Below are 20,691 nucleotides of genomic sequence, written 5' to 3' on the forward strand. Positions count from 1 at the left end.
TTTCTACATTCATTTTCAATTCTTTTTTCAATTCTATATATCTTGATCATATTTCTTTTCCACAAGACTGAAGATTGGGATTAATTCTTTTCTTCTTCCTCCAGGTCGGGACCTAATATAAGAATGTATTAAATTTAACTAATAGATTTATTAGGGAAAGTAGGTCACACAGTAGCTAAGAGATGGATTTGCACCAGAAAGTAAGCTGGTAAATCCGACTGGTTCAAAACTTGTACCAAGTGGAGATAAAAAAATCTCCTCCTACAAACCAGACAGAGACTACAGACTAAAAGCGATCCTCCAACTGGGAACAAATCATCACTAAAAGACAGTGAGAGCAGTTGGACACTCTAAACAGGACTGGTTAGTGGCCAGCACACCCTTTAACTGGCACACTCACTGGTTTCTACAATTAGATGAACTCTTCACTGCCGACACTAGTCACTACTTCACTGACAGGGATTCCAAACGAAGACACAAGTCACAACCCACTTCAGAGAGGACACAACTCATCACCTATTTTACCCTATCTTTCAACGAGGATGACACATTCAACGTATTTCTGCTACACTTCGGAAATTCGAATTTGAAACTCTCAACCCCGGATGGATGTAGCAGTAGAAATACTGAATGTACACCTTCAACCAGTCAGAGACTAAGAAGACACTATTCTCTTTTATATAGAGAGAACTAAACTAACTGTAGTCATTCTATTAGTTAGATACACCATGTGTATACCATTGACTCCGGTGCTATACTTCTTAACAGCCGCAATAATAGAAGTTTACTCTCAGTGTTTTACAGAGTCGGTTAATCTTAGAGTTATAGGTAAGTCTAGTTCGCGCGCAGAAATAAGTAACCCTAGGTCTTTATACTTTAAGGTTGTAAAAGGAGCCCACATTGGGTCTGCCTTAAAATAAATATATATATATATATATATATATATATATATATATATATATATATATATATACATATATATATATATATATATATATATATTTAGTTCTACAATATATATATATATATATATATATATATATATATATTTATATATATATATATATATATAATGCAGAGATAAATTGATCGTGTCATTCTTTGCAGGTACTTTGCCGCGATTTTTTTTTGTAATTATGCTTAATTGTAAAAATTGCAGGTAAATTTGCTTATAGTCATTTTTGCTTAGACAATTGCAACAAATATCTGATAACCAATAGCCTGATAACAAATAAAAATTAGTACTGAAATTTGTACTTAAAGGGTCGTTGTCAAAATTGTTAAGTCTAGTGTTTCATGAAGGTTTAACTTAAACTGCGAGTAATGAACCCTTATGATCGCTGGAATATTTGGAGGCCGTTCAGATTATTGATGATCAAATAATTATCACAATTTTACTGTTTATTTTATTTCATTCGAGATGCTGTTTGTAATTATACTGCAATATTTAATTTCTACCTTTGCTTCTATTGAAGGTTTGTTTTTTGTGCTTATTCCCTTGTTTTCCCGAAGTAGGAGATTAATTTCCTCCTAAAGTTTAGCCGTGGGTTTCTTCGTAGTTGTGTTTCAAAAATGATCAAAAGTATTATCAAAAATCTTTTCAATTTTACTCCCAAATTAACGATCTAAGAAAAGCTTTTTGCGCAGTTCTTTTTATAAATTGTCGATAATTTTACATCCTAATGTTTGTAATTACATCCTAATAAAATGACCAGAAAGGATCAGCAGGGAATGTCATAAAAGCCATGAATTCTTATAAGATTTCCAAATGATTTAATGGTGTAATTTTATTTTTAAACGCTTTTAAGTTACTTATTCTTACATAAATTAATTTCTGGCGCAACCAGTCAAAAAATTTGTAATTTTTTGTTTCTAAAATGAGATACGAAATGCTGTTTGTAACACGCGCAAATCTTGGCAGCGAACGGCGTTGAGTTGTTTTTGTAATCGCTTTAAACACATTCAATGCATTTGTTACAATCTTACACTGCAAAATGGCCCGGAGGTGCATTTATAATAACTGAGGTCAAGTTCGGGTTTGACAAGTTAGGGTTAAAATATTAAGCTTTACTGATTTTTTCGTGGCTATCTCTTCACTAATCGTGTTCGCTCTTAGTACGTGACACAAATAAATGAAAGACATTTCGTAAAATTGTTTCAGCAGCTCGTGGGTCAGTCAACAGGAATCGAGAGTCGCTCGATTTTGTCCTCCCAGACCACAAAGAAGAACTCGGGCGAAAATGTTTACAGTACAGGTAAGAATCAAATTTTGCAACCCACTCGAGGTCTCTTATTTTTCTCTACTTAGAGATGGCTTCCTCCCAAAAGGGTTCAGCGGAGATAAGAGAACCTAGGGTACGATTTCGTCAGTCACTAAGCGTTCGAGGCAGAGACCTTAGTTCGAAAGATTGAATTTAGTCTGAAACAAGTAAAAGTCTTCATTTTTTGCACTAAACTTAGTGTTAGTGTCCTAATTTAGGACAAAGTTTAGGGCAAAAAATTAGACTTAGTTAGAGATCTTACTTTGACACTTGAATCAAACCGATATAAATAATCAGATGCTTAGCTATCGGAGATGGAGACATTTGGATTGTTTTAACTCCTGTATATTTTTAAGATAAAGACTTTTCTTTCACTACTCTGTAAAATTGTACTCTTAACTTTAATTTCATATGAAATTCTACAGTTTCGTACCCCTTGGTTATCTAAACACAAAATTTTAGTCTCCCCGGGTCTTGAGCCCATGACTCGGGCGCAAGCACCCTCATGTCAGGGCACTAAGTCCCGGGGGCGACTAAGATTTTGTTCTGACAAATACGAAACGACGGATGTGATTCCTTTGCCAAACAACAACGGAATTTGAACTTACCCGAAACAATTTTTATCAAAAAATCACTCAATATAATTATAACTCAAATTAATAATTAATATTATGCTAAATAAAATTGAACCATACTCAAACAATTGAACGATTCTTTCGTAATTGATGTGGAAAACAACTTTTAAAATGATTCAGTTGGTTTCTTTGCGCGAATCAGTTGTACTTTTTTTGTTTAAGTGGCCAAGATTGAGAAACAATTGCCTGATACTCGAATTAGTATAAGTGCTGCCAGACAAGTTAAATTGAATTGAACAAATGGTCTGTGAGAACTGTTAGATCCTGTAAGTAAAATTTTGAGAAACGCAGATGATAAGTAGAATTTATGAACTCGAGTTTGGATTTTGCTACACGAGATACTATTCTCAATTTCGGTTAGCAAAACGCGGCAAAGTTCATTGTTTAAATTATCTACTGAGTTTTAGCTAGCAGTTCGAATGCAGTGCATGAAAATAAAGTTAAAGCAAAATGTATACATTTATATAATCACTTTTTAAACAAATGTTTTGAAACGGAATTAGAAATGTTCACCATTTGAACAGAAATTAAAACCGCGAAATATTGTCCGGCAGAGTGAACTAATGATTAACCTGTCTAGGTGTATCGATAGGTAATTAAAAAAGTGAATCATAAAACGTGAAGCTATGGACTGACATTGAGCCTTAAGACCTAAATGAAAGGTTTTTTAAATTAAAAAAAATTTTAAAGTATAGTTAAAAACTCAATAATATAAAATTGAATCTTTTCCGTTTGCTCCCCAGCACGTTATGCACACCTCCAATCACGTGTTCTTAAATAGTCTGTCTTAATCTAAAATTATTGCTCGTGCGTCTGGGGAGTTTTAATTTTATACTCCCAATAAATTGAGGGCACAAACTGAAAAAGTCCAAAATTAGAAACTTCGTAATTATTCACCAGTTATACAATATACAAATATCTTGTAATAATTTATGTAGTTATCTCTGCACATTTCAAGTTTCAAATTGTTTTAGTTTTTAGATCTATCGCAGCGCAAAGTTGTCATCACTGATCGTTTCAGCCTCTAATACTTGAGGCTTTCATTTCTCTTGGAGGCTTTGGACGTGAGTTGCTGAGGTAACCTTCATTAAGATTTCGGGGGCAGCACTGACTAATAAACATTGTTGTAGAGGCAGTTACTAGATCGTTGCAGGCAGCTGTCGATTGTGCGTTCTGAGTGCGCGTTTTTGGTTTTTTATTTGCCTATTCTTCATTTGTGTCGTCACCAAAATTTTTTGTCTGCTTGAGCTGTCTAGTGCTTTGTCTACTGCTTGAAAAATTTGTGGAGGAACAAAAATCATGAGACCATGTTGCGTCGGGCGTGACCTGTTTTTGATGTTGAGAGTTTTGCGATATAGAAAAGCTGCCTGCAACTTGAGTTGGATTTTAAATCATAGACGTTAATTGAACTTTAGGAACTCACTGAGCAGGAATTTCTCCACGTTCTGTTGCAACATTATCAAATTTAAGATTTTGCATTCGAATTGTCATCTTCAGCGCTCTTGTGACATTAATGTTGATTGAAACGCAAGATCTTTTTTGGCAATTTGTGATTGCTGGAGTGAAATCTTTTTAAAACGTTTTTTTTTCACACAGCCGTATTGCTTTTCTGATAGTCTTAGCAACGTTTTAAGATTTTTGTTTCGGTGTCTTTTCCATTATCTTTGCATGTCTTCTGTCTAGGTATAACTTCAGACCCGCATTGCGATCCTTTTGAGAGTCACATTTTGTTTTGTTGGAATTGCCAACGGTAACTAATTTTTTTTCGAGTTCATTTATTTCGTTTTTCGTTTGTGTGGTCTTACTGAATAAGGATATTGGTTCCAGTGTCTTACATAAGCCCTTCAGCCTCTTTATCAGTCTCCTGACTTGGTTTTTTCTAACTAAATTGACATGAATGCTACGTTTTTTTTTTCGCGTGCGAGGTCGAGATGCTTTTATAGATCGTATAAGTCTTGGCGGGTCATCTGTTGAAAGTCTTTCTCGTTCTACAGCTTTGGCAGTTTTGGTGTACATCATTTTCGCAATTTGGGCTGGACTGCCTGCTCTCGTGTCTGCCTCTTGTTGTAGGGCCTGGTAATCTCTCTCTCCTCTCTCTCTCTCTCTCTCTCTCTCTCTCTCTCTCTCTCTGGTACGGTATCTTCGTCTAAACGATGATTAACTAATTTGTCGTAATTGATCGTTAAGATTGATTCGAATTTATTGAATTTTTGAAATAAAGATTTGTGATTTTTGTTTGGTATTTGGACAATAATTGTGAACACTTGATAGGCTCATTTTCCTAATTCTTGTGTTATGCCTTTTTTGAGCCAGTTCGAGAGATTAGTTGTTGATAACTTCATTTGCTACTACTATTTGCGTATGGTATTTTTATTTGTTCACATTGTTTGCGTTTGCGGTGTTAAATTCTTTCTTGCAGATTAATTGTTGTAAACTGCCGTTGTAAACAGTTAATTGACAGGTGATTATGTAGAGCAGAATTACTTTTACAAAATGAATGTAGATTCGGCGAAGCGAATGCATTATCATGTTTGTTAAAAGCTTTCTTTGTTTTAATTGATTTTGTACTGCGAATGCGTAATCTGGTTGTAATAGATGATTGTGATATGTGTTTATAGGAGATCAACAGCTTAGATGATTATTGTTCTGTGATACGGTTTTGATTAGATTATTTAATTAATGATTTTGAATGTGATCTTTTATTTGTTGAAAAGAGATTCGGATTTTTGAGATCGTAGCTGCGACAAAATGGTTGTCATAAGAGCAAATATTTTTAGTTTTAGCAAATGGATTATGTGAAATGCAGTCCAAGGAGCAGTTTTTGGTGCCGGCCCGGTGTCCTATTATAAAATTAAACGGACAGAGTCTAACTATTCATCTTGTTACACGAATCTTATCTGAGTTTTTTATCTGAGATTTTTATTAAAGGATAATATTATCCTGTGCTTGGTTTTGACTTTGAACTGCTGGTCACATAGGAAATAATTGGAATAGTTTAAGGACTAGACAAAATCCAAATGTTCGCGTTCATGAACAATAAATCACTTTTCCGTAGAATGATAAACCGTGAGGCATAATTGATTGGTTTTCAGCCATCTTTTACATTTTGTTCAATAAAGAGGTAGTCTACCGGTTTTTGGGATACTACAGGCATATCAATTAGACCATAAATTCTTGTTTTCAGTGATGTTCTTGTTGTTTTTCTGCAAATGATTTTCAAAAATTACAATGCTTAGACGTTTCTGAATGAAGTTTGAGTTGCCTATACGCGTTTTTTAAGTCTATGTTTTACCAATACGCTATTCGCTCATTCTTTGTTTCGGTCAATTTCGCAATACTGAATCATAGACAAACTCGAAAAGTTGGCATTTAGTTTTTATTTTCGCGAAATGCTTTGTTGAGAACGTTAGAACCCAGAGCTAATTTTTGAAGAGATTTTTCTAACCTTTAAGAAATATAGAGAAATGAAATTTTCGTCAAAAAATTTTGATAGTTTGTCAATATGGCCTTCCTTTCGGAGTTAGTAGGTTTCTTCCTTGATTTTGGTTGATGATTTCTCAGAACTCGTCTCCCTTTCTGACGTTCTACCCTATAGTAATTATGAAACTTTTATCTAGCGTTGTGTGTTTTTGTATACCAATGGGCAAAAATAGGTCAGGAAATCGAGAGACGATTTCTTATTTCTTTGGTCAAGGGATTTGATATGAAATTTTTTTGATTGAGATAATTAGTTGTGGTTGCTGTTGAACCGCTACAATTCCGAGGTCTTTGAAGATACATCAATTGTTTCAACTTTTAGCAGAACTTCGCTGCTTTTCCACTTGTTGTACTCTATTGACGTTTGGAATTTTTCTATTATTCTGATTATTCCGTTGGAGAATGTTTGAGATTTTTGTCGTGTTTGTTTTTTTATCGAGGAAGATGTTGTTGATTCCTCGAGAATTTAATTCGCCAGATACTGCTTACGATGCTACAAAAACCTCCTGATTCTATCATTGCAAAGCAGTTTGTTTTTCCAATTTGAAATTTTACGTTCATCTTTTCAATTTCGGTTGCGTGTCACTTGTTGCTGTAGCAACATAGTGGTCTTCCAAAGTTTCAAAGAAGAAATTGTACACTTGTTTGTACAAGTAATTTTAGCTAGTGATCTAATCGAGACTTCCTTCCTCTTCTTCCTCTTCTTTTCCATCAATTTGATTAACATCTATTTGTTTTTTTCTTCTGCTGTTGTGGTTGTTTTTGGCTTTCCTATAAAACTTAGCAACGTTATTTGGGATTCTACAATTGTTGTAGGTTGCACCAACTTATGCCACTGTTTCTATATTTAATTTTAGATCTGTTTTGTACGAATTTACTCGTGTTGGGATTTCGATAGTGCCTTTGCTGGTTGTAACAAACGTTGCTATTTCTACTCTTTGAATTTTTAATATACCCACTCTGCCAATTTTTTAAGTTTTGATTGATTCGTCAATGAATTTTTGACCCATTTTCATTTGTAGGTCAGTCTCAAAAACTTTGTCGGGATTGATTTTTTCTTTCAAGAGTTCCCTTTGCGTTTCGAAGTCAAGCACGTTAGTTATAGATATGCTAAAACTGTACCTGATTATGGTATCTGGCTCGTCACTTTTTTGCAGATATCTGATTTTGCATTGAGTTTAAGGAAAAACTTCTTGACCAACTCCCGTTTGTTGTTACATTGTGAACTAATGATATCTGTCTTACGCTATGCTTTGAATTCTAGAAAATGCTTCTTTCATCGCCACCTAAAGTCACTGATTTGTTGAACGTTGGATTTCAATGTAAATCTTTGGACTGTTAAATGTTCTTCTGCTTTTCGTTCCAATACTAAAGTAAAAAATTGCTGCAGTTGTTTAATCACATGTGGTCCATGATTTGTCTCCGCATGAGAGTCGAACTTCATCACTCATTTTGTAGCGGTTCTGCCAGATCATCTTCGTTTGTGCGCTCCGTGATATTCTCTCCCTTCCGGATTGAGCAGACGTTCCTTCAATTGTTACCTCATATATAGGTTCGGGTGGGTATACCACGGAGTTTGGAGGTCCTTGGAGCATCCCATCTAATGTCATAGTTGCCTCTGCTACGGCTGTCATCTTCCACTTCTCTCAAATGAGTGGTGGGCTTAACGTCGGTTTTTCCCAAAAGGCATTGATACCTGAAAGTGGTTTTTTATTGAAGTCCTTTGCTGACTGCGCCATGTTATACTCTCAAACGCGGATCAGAAGAGCAATTATTGAGTTAGAATGGAGTTTGGATTTCGCTACACGAGATAGTGCTCTCAATTTCGGTTAGCAAAACGCGGATTAATTAACAATTTAAATTATCAACTGAGTTTCAGCAGTTCAAATGCGATGAATGAAAAGAAATGAATTGCAAAATATGTACATTAATTTATTCACATTTCAATCATGCGTTTCGAAACCCAAATGGAATTGTTTACAATTTGAACAGAAATTGCGACTGCGATATCTTGTCTGGCAGAGTGAAATAGTGAATCAGCTGTCTAGGTGTATGAATAAGTAACTGAAGGAGGTGAATGAACAAAATTACAAATATTGAAAGACATCGAAATTAAAGAAAATTAAAGAACTAAATAACTTAAATGTATGTTCATACGACAAGAAATTTTGCAAAAAGGAATGAGCACAAATTATGAGAACTGAAACATTGTAATTTAATTGTGTTTTGGTGAAGTGAAAATCCCTACTTTTGAGAGAGTACTTCATTGGGAATTTATTGGGAAGTATTAAAATTATTAAAATCATTAAAATCATCATACTAGCTGTAACTCAGTGGCGGGTGAAATTTGATTGCCCAGAACAGGAAGTTTTACCTGAAACAATTTTTCCAAGAAGGAAACGCGTGTGATTGCATGGGTGATTGCATGGGTTGAACTGATAACAATGATCGTTTATGAACCAAGATTTTCTAATTAGATAGATCCATCTTAACTTTAAAAATTCTTAATTAGAACGATATACCACCATTTTTGAAATGATGTTAGAACAATAATTTCATCTTCTTTTGGCTTTGCATTAAGGGTTGTGTTACTTTCCATCCCATTTAGCGGAATGATCAAGATTCAAGATTTCTAGTTATAAATTCTGTGCTTGTATATATTGCATTTGATTTGTCTATGTAGTAACTGCACGCGTCCAGGGGAGCGTAATTTTTGAAAAATCTTTAGTAGGGGGGGGGGGGGGGGTGATTACGTTTTATGCCTATTATTCACGGGGGAGTAAATGTCCTCTGGGGCGGGGAACGGGATATAAAAATGAAATCTTTTTCAGCTTGTACTTTTGCGTGATGCGATACTGGATCCAAGGAAAGCAGAGTGAGAGAAGTCCAGAAGAAACGGATGTTGAGACATTCAAAGAGATGGTTTTGCCAGTTTTTAAAGAAATCAATTGGTACTCGTTCCAACAAAATGACAAAACATCGGGTTTGTAAAATAATACATTGAAACAAAAAGAGGAATTAACATTTCTGAAATACAGAGATTAAATAAATAAATGTGTTTCTGCGTAATCGCAGCGGAGCAGCTTTAGGCTTTCAGTCGGCAGTGTATTAACAGTAGCCTGTTCTCAGCTCTATCTTTTCTATTATTCCCCACATCTCAGACTGTTCATTTGGTGAGCATGAATGCTCTTTTTTGGTGACTATGGCCACTTTTTTTTGCGTCTGAAACTTTCACGTGGTACCATCATTGCAGACAACATTGGTCAGGTTGTGGTCAACCTCAAGCTATGGTTAAGTAAGAGCTCATCCTCACACAGACAGCTTCACGGAGGCAGGGGATTGAACTCTCAATCATTGGCGTGTGAATCACACACCTTACCTCTCGGAGAATAATATACTAGCTGCAAACAAAGTTTAAGCGAATGTTAAAACATCATCTTCGGCAATTTAATTTTGTACAATTCGAAAGAAATATTCTTAGCTACTTCGAATTTTTTTTATGTTTAGCAGAACACATCTAGTCTAGATTAAAAATATAGTACAAAAAATTAGAGTGTAAACATTATTTCTGTCATGCAAAGTTTAACCAGCTGGCCACTTCTCATTTGTCCTAAAATGGGAAAATATTTCCAGCTACGATAAACGGTATTAGTATGGGCTTCCGAAACACAGAAAAGGATTCCTTTAAGTATGCTGGGTGGCTCTGCTTGCAATCTGTGACAACTTCCTTTTAGTCCGTTGTCATGTACAAATTCGTACCATGAACCGTGTAGTTTTACTTGGATTACAAAAACAAATCGGTTTCATAATCTTAGGACACTGGCCAGCGCGATTGAAAATGGATTTGCCTTCGCTCTGATTATTTTGGCGACCTTGAGTATTTATTTCTATATAAGGGATTTGAGAATGTTACTCTCAAGTATTATGATAAGAAAATTCAAGGCATGCGGCGATTGAGCCAATTAAGAATTAATTAGAACAATTTTTGTTGAATAAAATACAATATTTCCGATTTGCGACCCGATCCTAGCAACAGTCTGAAATGTTCTGGAGTTTATACAGAATTAGGTCCCAATTTCAAAGTGACTTTTGGGTTACATAGCGTTGCATAAAACACGTAAATTGCAGGTTTCAAAGTTCCGGAAAATTATCAAAGGCAAATTTTAGCTATGTATATGGGAACGGCGGGCATTCCAACTCCTAATACTGAGAAACTTCAACATTTGATGACTTGCAAGTGCAAATGCTTGTTAAGATAGAGTTGAAGAACGATAAGATGATATTGTACCAATGCTTCGATCATGGTACCAATGTTTTCATGTACCAAACTTTCATTCCTGCGCATTAGGAAAGATAAACAACCCGGCATTCAGAACGAAAACAACGATACGTGTTTATCAACACCGCCAATGCAACGCACCCAAAAAAAATCTCGTGCTAAGATTAACAACTTATTAGTATTTACAGTTGTCATTTCTACATAATAAGGTTGTATTAGTTTAGGCCCAAATCACATTGCAGAGACTCAAGACAGAAAATTTTAAATGTTCATTTTTTGCACAGACGGTCCTGATGTAATTAATTTTTAATAAACTGCCTTTTGTCTGTAACAGACAGTTGCACTGAGGAATTGTTCGTCGAGTTCAATAGAAAAGAAGTAGATTGTTTCAGGGGAAAAACAACATAGTCCAAAACGCCCATACAAAACTACAAAGGGCAGTGGTTTTTGAAGAATGAAAAACAGATATTAGGCGCATCTGTGGTCATTAATTGATTATTTTTGTTTTCAATTTTTTTTACTATTTATTGATACCAAATAAATATTCCATGCGATAAGGAAATTCTCTCATATTTATTGGCTTACAGGAAATTTATGGACTCACCATAAATGTGGACGTGTGATGCACTCTATGGGCCTAAAATGGAGCAGAAATTAATTGAACAAATATTTCCAGCAAAATGGGGACAAATAATTATGTTGCAGCTCCTAACCACTGAAGACAGCGTTATCTTCTTTCTTATTGATACATTGTCCTGGAAAAACTTCCAATAGCCTTTGAGTTAAATCTTCATATTACTGATCATCATTTTTATTTTTTCGTGACAGATTGATAGAAGAAACCGAGAAGCGAAGACACGTATATAGGGATATCTCGAGAAGTCCCATGATTAGAGCTTGTAAAATAACAGCTCACTCTCAATCAATTTGCAGTCAGCAATTTTATCAATTTATATTCTCTCAATTGAATTTTTTCTTTCAACCCCCCCCCTTTTTTTGAAATTGAGACTTTTCGTCTCTTATATTCAGGTCTCAGGCATATAACTTTGCTTTTGATTTGTTTCTTTTTCAGATTTACCTTTTACGCATAAACAGATACTGTATTTGGTTATATGTAGCAAACCCAGAACATTTTTGTAACTTTTTTTGCACAATATATTGCATTTCGATTATCATATCACACAATCCGAACGTGAAAGGGAAAAACCCACGAGAAAAAAAGTCCCAACTGATTTTAGATGGGAAACAAACTACCAAGGAAATATACCCCCAATTGACTAGTAAAGAGTTGCGCTATTACCAATTTGGCGGTACCTCGCTGGCCATGGCCATGCCTTAGCGGCCCGTGGAATTTTATATGAAACTATCACAACCGAAAAAATTTCCGGAGCGCATCGTCAGAGAGATTCAGTACTGCACCAGAAATTAAATCATAAGGATTTTTAGGTGGGCCATTACTATGTTCAGGTCCGAGATTTCACTGTTTAGTATAATTTTAATAAGACAAGATGGGTCATCAACTGACTTTTGTCTGAACATGAATTTTGTTAATTCGGTTTGCGGTCTGGGCATAAACAAATTTTGTCTGCCCTGGTTATGGGCATATTAAAATGCCGCCTGGTTTTGATATGCGCATAGCGTACATAATTACCCGCGCTTTCGTGCTTCTTTTATAGCCAATTATCTCGCGTCTCTCTCTCTCTCTCCCTCTCGCTATCTGTTTTGATCGTAATTAAAAATACATGCGTATTCAATATATATGAATTTATATCATTTTGCAGAATTTGTTCTGCGTAAGCCTTAAATTAATAGGCTCTGAAACTATGATTATAACTATATGATTATAACTATGATTTTGAGTTATAGTTCTTCAGTTTGTCGCATACATCTAATTAATTTGAATTGCGGCCATTTGAATTGCGGCTCCTTGCATTGCTGCTCCTTGAATTGCGGCTCCTTGAATTGCGGCTCCTCCGACCTCCGTCTCCGACCTCTAAACTCTTCTCCCGACATCAATGTCCAGCAGGATGGCTGGTGTGAATAATGTTCATGTAGGTCCATCAACGTGAACGGAAGGTCTCAGAGATTGTTAGAATCGTGTCGACATCCAGAGAACAACTTCCGACATGCACTTCGTGATCGAACACGGCTGTGGTGTGTGTGTGTGTGTGGGGGGGGGAGGTGAACGCCTGAAATAAATAGATCAAATTAAATGAAATAATTACCATGATGGGGGGCTATAGTTTATCCGACCACTAAGCTGGGGGGGGGGGGGGGCTAAAATGGGAAAGACTCCAAAATTTCAGTTTCATTTAAATCCACGTGAAACAACTAAGCTGGGGTCGAGGGCTACCTGACCACTAAGCTGGGGGGGGGGGTAAAATGGGAAAGACTAAGTTGGGGGGGGGAGACTAAAATGGGAAAGACTAAGCTGGGGGGGGGCACACACACACGCACACAACACATACACACACACACACACACGCGCACAAACACACACACACATAAACACACACACGCGAGCACACACACAAACACACACGCACACACACTAATATCACTACCAAAATTCAAATTTAAAATAGTGGTTTATTTCCGTGGGGGTTTCTTTCCGTGTGAGTTTCTTTTCCATCTAAAATTAGGTGTTTTTTTCCATGAGGGTTTATTTCCGAGATCCAAAATCATTTGCCACAGCTTACGGACAGGCCGAGTATACGTTAAGCTGTAGTGTGTCTCGCTCTACGGTCTCTTCTGGTAGTTTTGTAACTTCTAAAAGTTTGACATTATAGGTAAAAGATTAGGAAATAACTCAAAAAAACTTTTTTAAAATCTATAATCCTCAGGATTAAGTACATCGGGGGGGGGGGGGGGGACATAATTGATCCGTTCATACAAATTCGATCTATTTCACACCTTTAGGAGGTTGTTGTGGGCTGCAGTCAACGAAGTACATAGAATTAGGTCAGCATAAGGGTGTGAGTCCCGCAGAGTACATTCGGAAGATCACGGACTTCTCTTCAGATACGAAACAACTAGTCTTCATTAAGGTATCAAATTAAGGTATTAAGTTAACATCCGAATCTGGGCTATTCAAAAATATTTGAGAGGGCAAAAACAACCACGTGGTAACGTTTTTGGATCTATCCTGTTTTGGCCCCCAGCTTAGTGGCCTTATATTTTTACGCCCCCTAGGCGCACGTGCTATATGTTTACATCGTAACGTGCTATATAACAACATAGAATTTGTAGCTGGGGGTCATAAAAAACTTTGGGGGGGTCGAAACAGAATAGATCCACGTTTTTAATCAACTCTGGATGAGATTTTAACAGTTGTATAGCTTACCGAAGAAATAACTGATCTATTCTGTTTCGGCCCCCAGTGTTTTTTATGACCCCCAGCTTATATAGCACGTTACTATGTAAGAAAATAGCACGTGCGCCTGAGGGTCATAAAAGATTAATGCTCACTAAGCTGGGGGGAGGGGGTCGAAACAGAAAAGATCCGAAATAACGTCTTAGTGCTGGATAAATACTGCAAAAATCTGAAACAATGGCAACTCGGCTTAGGGATTGGGCTATTTTTCCGCGATCATTTCGTCGCCGTTTTTTTCCACATGAAGAGTGGCGAAAAGAGATATGCTAATGTATTGCAGTGTGATGTAAGTTAAGCAACAGCTGTAATCGCAACGAGAGTGAGTATGGCAAATCACCGCACGGTTGTTATTGCCTCAACAGAACTATTCAAACATAACCGACTAACGTCGGGCGAAATGCTCTCAAACGACCGCCGACCGCTGAGTGAGGGGTCAACCTCTAAGAACCGCCCTTCACACCACAAGTATAAGTCTTCAAAACAGTTTCTGTGTATCGCATACTTGGAGACTAGTACTAGTGAGCTGAAAGGCTCTAAGAGCACCTAATGCCCACTGGGCGCTACCTGTTTATCCCATTTTTGAGGAAAATTCAAATGATTCAGACGAAAAATCGGTCAAGCAAAAAAATTGCATTAAAAATACTAACAGGACTAATATAATTGCTACAAACCTCGTTTGAGAGCAATTAATAACTCAGTTTCGTCTCGGAGTTTAATAACTTCTCACTGGCAAAAAATTGTGTTAGTAATGTTCCTTAATCAATTCTGGTGCTATAACAACAGTTGCATGGCTCATCGGAGAAATAAATTGATATCTCGCAATGAAAAAAAATTAAACCGTGGCGATACAATGTTTTCTTACTAGACTATCTTTCTCGGCCAATTTTTTCATGCAACTGTTGCTATATCGAGAGTGGCGAGAAAAAAATATTGCAAAGAATAGTCTAATCTCCTACGGTAAGGCGCACACGTTTTGCAAGTTGCACGCTGATTGAAAACACTGCCACTCAAGTGCTATAACCCTCTCAAAGTTATTCAATAATTCATTTTCATCACTGAGGTCAATAATTTTTGATGGGAATAAAAACTGTGTTGAAAAAATTAATTAATCAATATTTGTTGCTGTGTGATTACTAAAAAATTTACTAAAAAATTATTAACTTACGCCATACAGCTGTTCATTTGACTACATTCTTTGCAACCTCTTTCCTAGCCATTCGTCATTTAGCAACAGCAGTAACCCTATCATCCTACAGTTTTTGTTACAACTACTGTCAAGCTCCCCAGAAAAACTTTTGACAACTTTCACCTCTTGAGTCAGGTGTACATGTGAAATAACTAGGAGTCGAAAGCAGAAAGTGTCAGAAAAAGTCATGCTGGGATTTTATGCAGATGAGAAATGTATTATTAGCATTACCTAAGGATCATAGGAAATGCAATGATGATATAATTTTAAAATCTTAAATTTAATCCTAATAATATAAACAAACGTAGCTGAATATAAACAGAGAATACCGCTGAAAGGTTTGTTGATTGTATTTTGTATTTTGATACACTTGGCTGCAAAGGCCTAAGGAAACTGCCAAGCTACCATCACCGCCGTCAATCATCAAGTTGAAGAAATTTTCTTTCTGCAAAATTTTTCTATTTTCAATTCGCAAACGGTAATAGCCCATTGTTGAAGAGTGAGCTGAACGATAGTTTCAAGTAAATTGGCAAGATAAAAAAGTACTATTTTGATTTGAGAAAACGCGAGAGAAACTGTAATAAAAACAGCTGAAAATATTTTTATTTTAGTTTTTGGCATTTTTCAATTCGGTTGAGTCTTAAGTAAACAAAGATGAATGTTTAGGCAATCGTTGATTCCTACTAGAGGGAATTGTTGATATTTATTCTTATAATTATAAAATTAAATTGCCCGCCACGGCACATTGTTACAAGCATAAACTGAACAAGCATTAGTTCGTCCACTCATGACAATGAAAGAATTTTTTTTCGGAACTTCCTACGTATGTTTAGCCCAATTTCAGGTACGACACGAACCTGATATGTGTATGAATGTGGTGACTCAAGTGGGATTCGGAAAGGGAACACTGAAGAAATTGGGCGTAAAGCCCGCTACCCACTATCTCATACCCCCTCTTGGTCGCTCAAAGGTGCACATAATATTGGCGAACGATCTCACCAAAGTGTTGACTTTCTCTTGGTTTAAAACACAGGTAAATAAAGTGTCTGTTAAACTAATCACCCAACAGACCCATCTGCGCTCGAACCCGCCTCTCAGTTCTTAACGTCGCCCAGACCCTGTAAATTTGATTACAGATGCACAGACGTGCACTCGGATGAATAACAAGTTGTTTCGGTCTTGGACCTCAGCCTGGGACCCCCCACCATCCGTCGAGTGTATCAATCTGCTTTTTCCACAATCGTTTCATGTAAAGGTAACTGGGAAAGTCATTAACGCGAGTCGAGGAATCATTGTGTATTTATGTAACACCACCTATAGTTTTTGACCGGAAAAATGTTTCATTATAATTCGGCAAAACGGTTAAATTAGGCAAACAATCAACATATTGAGTGGTGATATTCCACAAGAGAACAATTTTTTTGGCAAAAAATTTTTCACAGATGAAAATTAACAATTACCAAAATTTCAAAATTGTTTAGCTGTGCTCTTATATAGTTGCATCGTTTTAACCATATTGATTGCTTACATAATGGAGGCTTTAAACCAAAAATTTGAAATTAATTTCTGTGATTTCTGTACTAGTGTAGAATTTGAAAAAACTAGGTTGGGGGAATTCCTTATTCAAATCCCAACAATTGTAATTATCTAAATATCCGTTAAAACAGAGAACTAGAGTAGTGGTAACTTCGAGTGCCTATTATCCTAAAATAACAGAAAGGGGTATACCAGGCCCTTCTATTACTCCTAAGATTCAGATTGGAGGCAGTCGTTTGTATTAAACAGTAATTATAAGGTTCGATTGAGAGTTGTCTAACCTCAGCTAAGACCTAAATATATGGAAAAGAAAACAATTATGAAATAGGTGGCACTATAATTGAGAAGTATACCAAGTTCCCAATACAACTGTTTAATACTAAGAGATCAATCTAAGATCCTAAAACTACTAAGTGTGAAGATGAAGGGAAGCTCGTCGTAGTTCACTCCACAACCCAACCAGACGAGTATTAATCAACTTGAATAGAACACTAAGACATTGCCCATAAGGTACTTCAGGCTACTGCAGACCGTGATAATGTCTTTCTGGTTCGCCATTCCATACTACATGGGTTAACTTAGCTCGCCAAGTCGTCAACGATCAGGCAGCCCCGACCTCAGAGTGGCTTTCACTATTCAGTCTCTTAAAGGAGCGCGGCCGATTAATACTCTCAGAAGCACTTGTCTTGAAGGCGTCTCCAGTTCCCTTCTCCAAAGTCCAAGTCCCGGGAAATCTTAACTTAACCTAATAGTGATTGATCTCTGTAAAACCACCTATGAATCCTAAAAGAGATATGTTAAGTTCTGGTTTAATGCCAATTTATAACTCTAAGAAATTACTTGACTTAGAAATTAAAGATTGCAAAGTTACCACAGACCTTATTCCTAACTAAATCAAAGTTATATTCAACCAAGGTGTGTTCTCAAAAAGTCTCCTAATTATTTTCTATTTCTCTATTCGATCTCTGAGTCTACACCGACTCTATCGAATAATCCTAAGAAGTTAGAAGAATCGCAACTAAGGAAAGACTATTACCGCTGAGAATAACGAGGATTGTATAATAAGCAGTGAATTTAGAATCAGGAAATTGGGTTAAGAAAACGGCTCAAAAATCAGGCCTATTTATACTCATTATCAATGCGAAAAATCAAGATACAATACTAATCTTAGCGCCATGATTTATAGGGGGGTCGTACGGGATACCGAATATGGTTTACTTCTACAAAATTCCTAGAAATCAGTCGCGAGGAATACCATTTATAGAATGCATTTACAATTTTCTAAGAATTCTTTCACACTTCCAGAGTTATCAAAATCAGTTAAAACTTGCTGAGGAGAATAATCTGACTTTAATAATAGCTATCTAGAATCATCATTTTGAACCGAATATTGGTTAACAGTACCATTTCTCAAAGATTCATTTATATCAAATTATTGACTTGAATCAATTTGCTCTTGTCTTGATAAAACTGGTAAGTTAAATTTTCTAAGTTTTAATACTATAGTTTGAATCAAGATTAATTTCGGATTCGGTTTATACGGTTTAAATATTAAAGGTTAGTTTAATTTTCTACGTTTCTAAGTTTCTATATTCTACAACTAGTTTATTTATAATTTTTGCATTCGATATCTCAATATTAATTGATGAAAAGCACAATTTTCCCCGGTCGAAGTCAGTAGTCTCTATTTTCACCGATCAAAACTAGGGTCAAAACATTACCTGGCGTCAAAACGCTTGCATTTTAGTGACTATATATAATCGCATTTGTCTCTGCTTTCCAATATGTGATTCAACAAATTGCCAAACTGGCAGAAATGATTTAAAACCCAATTGGCAAACAATTTGGGTTCAACTTCTTTTTACCCCAAATTATTTAAAGGCCTCTACTTTAACATCGTACATACTCAGCACTCAATCTTTTAACCTCGCAATTTTTTCTCGTTCAAACTCATTTTGTCTCTTAACACCAAACTCTTTATCTATTTAGGAGTCCAGATGTAACAATTAGTAAAGCTAAAAGCTAAAAGACTTAAATAGCACAAAACTACTGACTTTGAGTGCGGCAATAAACGGCTTGTGTTTGCGTGAAATCGCGACTAAAAAGTTGCTTCATGTTTACATCATCGATCGAAAAATAACGGATGCCTGACCTCCTTCACGTTGCAATTTAATATGAATTAAAGGAGTTCAAAAGCTGTTTTAGTCTCGAAGATGGACAAATTTTTACTTCCCAAGTGAAACGACGCGTCTGAAAGTTATAATCTACGTTTGGGGCAAGCTTAAAAGAGAGAAACAAAAATATTTAACTTCCTGATTAACGTGGATTCTGGATGTTGTTTTTGATAGGCGTTGTCAGTCAAAATCACAATCAAGCGAAACTTTATCGGGCTAGGAATCAGAAGCATTAGGTATGAGCTGTAAGTTTTTCTTCAGTTTCCTTGGGAAAGATAGCATAAAAACAAGCACGAGCTTTACATATAATATATACAGGAAGGGTGTAGACATGATAGCATTTTTTGTCTCCAAATTAAAAATTTGAAACGAGAACTGATATTATATAAAGATCACCAAAATTTAAAATCCGCTCCAATTCATCCAATCCACTGTATAGTGTTTGTATTAAATTGAGTTTCGACGGCAACGCATATTGGGAATAAAACTTGTGACACCGGCAGTATTGGGGATGCTACTTTTGTTTACTTTTTTGATATATGACTCATGGTTTTTGGTTGCCAAAATTTTTATGTCTTTGGAAGAAATGGTAAACTCAAAGTTAGCAGTTATTATGCTAAATTTAAGAAGCAGAAAATTTAAAAAAATGTTCTCGAGTTCGATTAATCTTTTTCCAAGTACATTTAATTGCCCTATTATGGATTAGATTGGATAATGAATTCGCTAATGGTACTAGTTTTGGTTTTTGTTATTGAGATTTTAAAGTTAGTTTGCTGATAATTATGAACCATTAATTTCAGATTAAAATTGGGTGTGAAAATGCTTTCGCCCATCAGTTAATTCGCCTCAATTATAATCTCTATTAATGGCATTAAAAAAATTGATTTTCTTCAATTAAATTATAGGAGTCTTAAAATTGAGGTGAAACTGTAGTAGGGGTCAAACTGTTACGGGGTTAAAGTATAGGGGGTTACAAGAATAGGGGTTCAAAAACAGCGCCATAATTTGTAAGCCCTGTGATTACTCACCGCGGATTACTGCGGGTTCAAAGAACAAATTGAATATTAGCATTTATTTATATAATGGCTCTTATGAATTTTGGTACATAAATTAGTTCTTAGTGTAACTAATAGCAAAAATCTTGAAATCAAATCTTAAGCTAAAAGAAATCATTTTCTGCCGAAAATAGTGTCAAAAGATTGGCTTGCCAAAATGGCTATTTGCCAACTATTCAACAATTTTTGGTTGACCAGGTGATCTGTCACGAGAAGCCGTGGATGTGTGACGAGAGATCATCAGAAGCCAGCAGTAGCTCTGGCAACTCCACAGCTGTAGGCACCCCTCTCGGACTTTTGCCCTACCCTAATTAACTGATAGACTGACAGAAATGAACACGCGCAGCATTTTAGCCCAATTTTGGTTCCTATTCTTGTTTACATAATTTGCACATATTTTGGGCCAAAGCATGCCGTGTAACATTAGCAGTGGTCATAACAAAACTTAAAGTCAAAAACAGCTGCGGGGCTCGCAGTTTTAATACTACTAGTTTTTGCATAAAATAATTCAAATTTTTATATCAAAAATCGAGCTTTTTTTTATTAGCCACGAGCGATTGCTATAGAGCCTAAACAATTTGTCTGTTTTTTTCCAGAACAACATTGTTTATGAGGAGGAATTTCAACTTTCTTGAAGAATCACTTTCTCATTTTATTTCACATAATTAAGTGGGTAATTTCATCTCTACATTTCAAAGTAATCTGTATTAATGAG

At 35.9% G+C, this 20,691-nt stretch overlaps 1 protein-coding gene across 1 annotated transcript; it reads left to right on the forward strand.

Moving 5' to 3' along the window:
- The first annotated feature begins 1,399 nt into the window (after positions 1 to 1,399).
- On the forward strand, positions 1,400 to 20,301 carry LOC142349956 (uncharacterized). The gene is made up of 6 exons (XM_075401824.1): positions 1,400 to 1,475; positions 2,162 to 2,255; positions 9,205 to 9,356; positions 13,572 to 13,699; positions 16,056 to 16,244; positions 20,175 to 20,301. Exons 1-6 carry the CDS (start codon positions 1,421 to 1,423, stop codon positions 20,289 to 20,291), a joined length of 735 nt encoding a protein of 244 aa, XP_075257939.1. The 5' UTR covers positions 1,400 to 1,420; the 3' UTR covers positions 20,292 to 20,301.
- The last annotated feature ends 390 nt before the right edge of the window (positions 20,302 to 20,691 follow it).

Source organism: Convolutriloba macropyga, chromosome 11 (genome assembly GCF_964194025.1).
Source record: "Convolutriloba macropyga chromosome 11, txConMacr16.3, whole genome shotgun sequence".
NCBI lineage: Eukaryota > Metazoa > Xenacoelomorpha > Acoela > Convolutidae > Convolutriloba > Convolutriloba macropyga.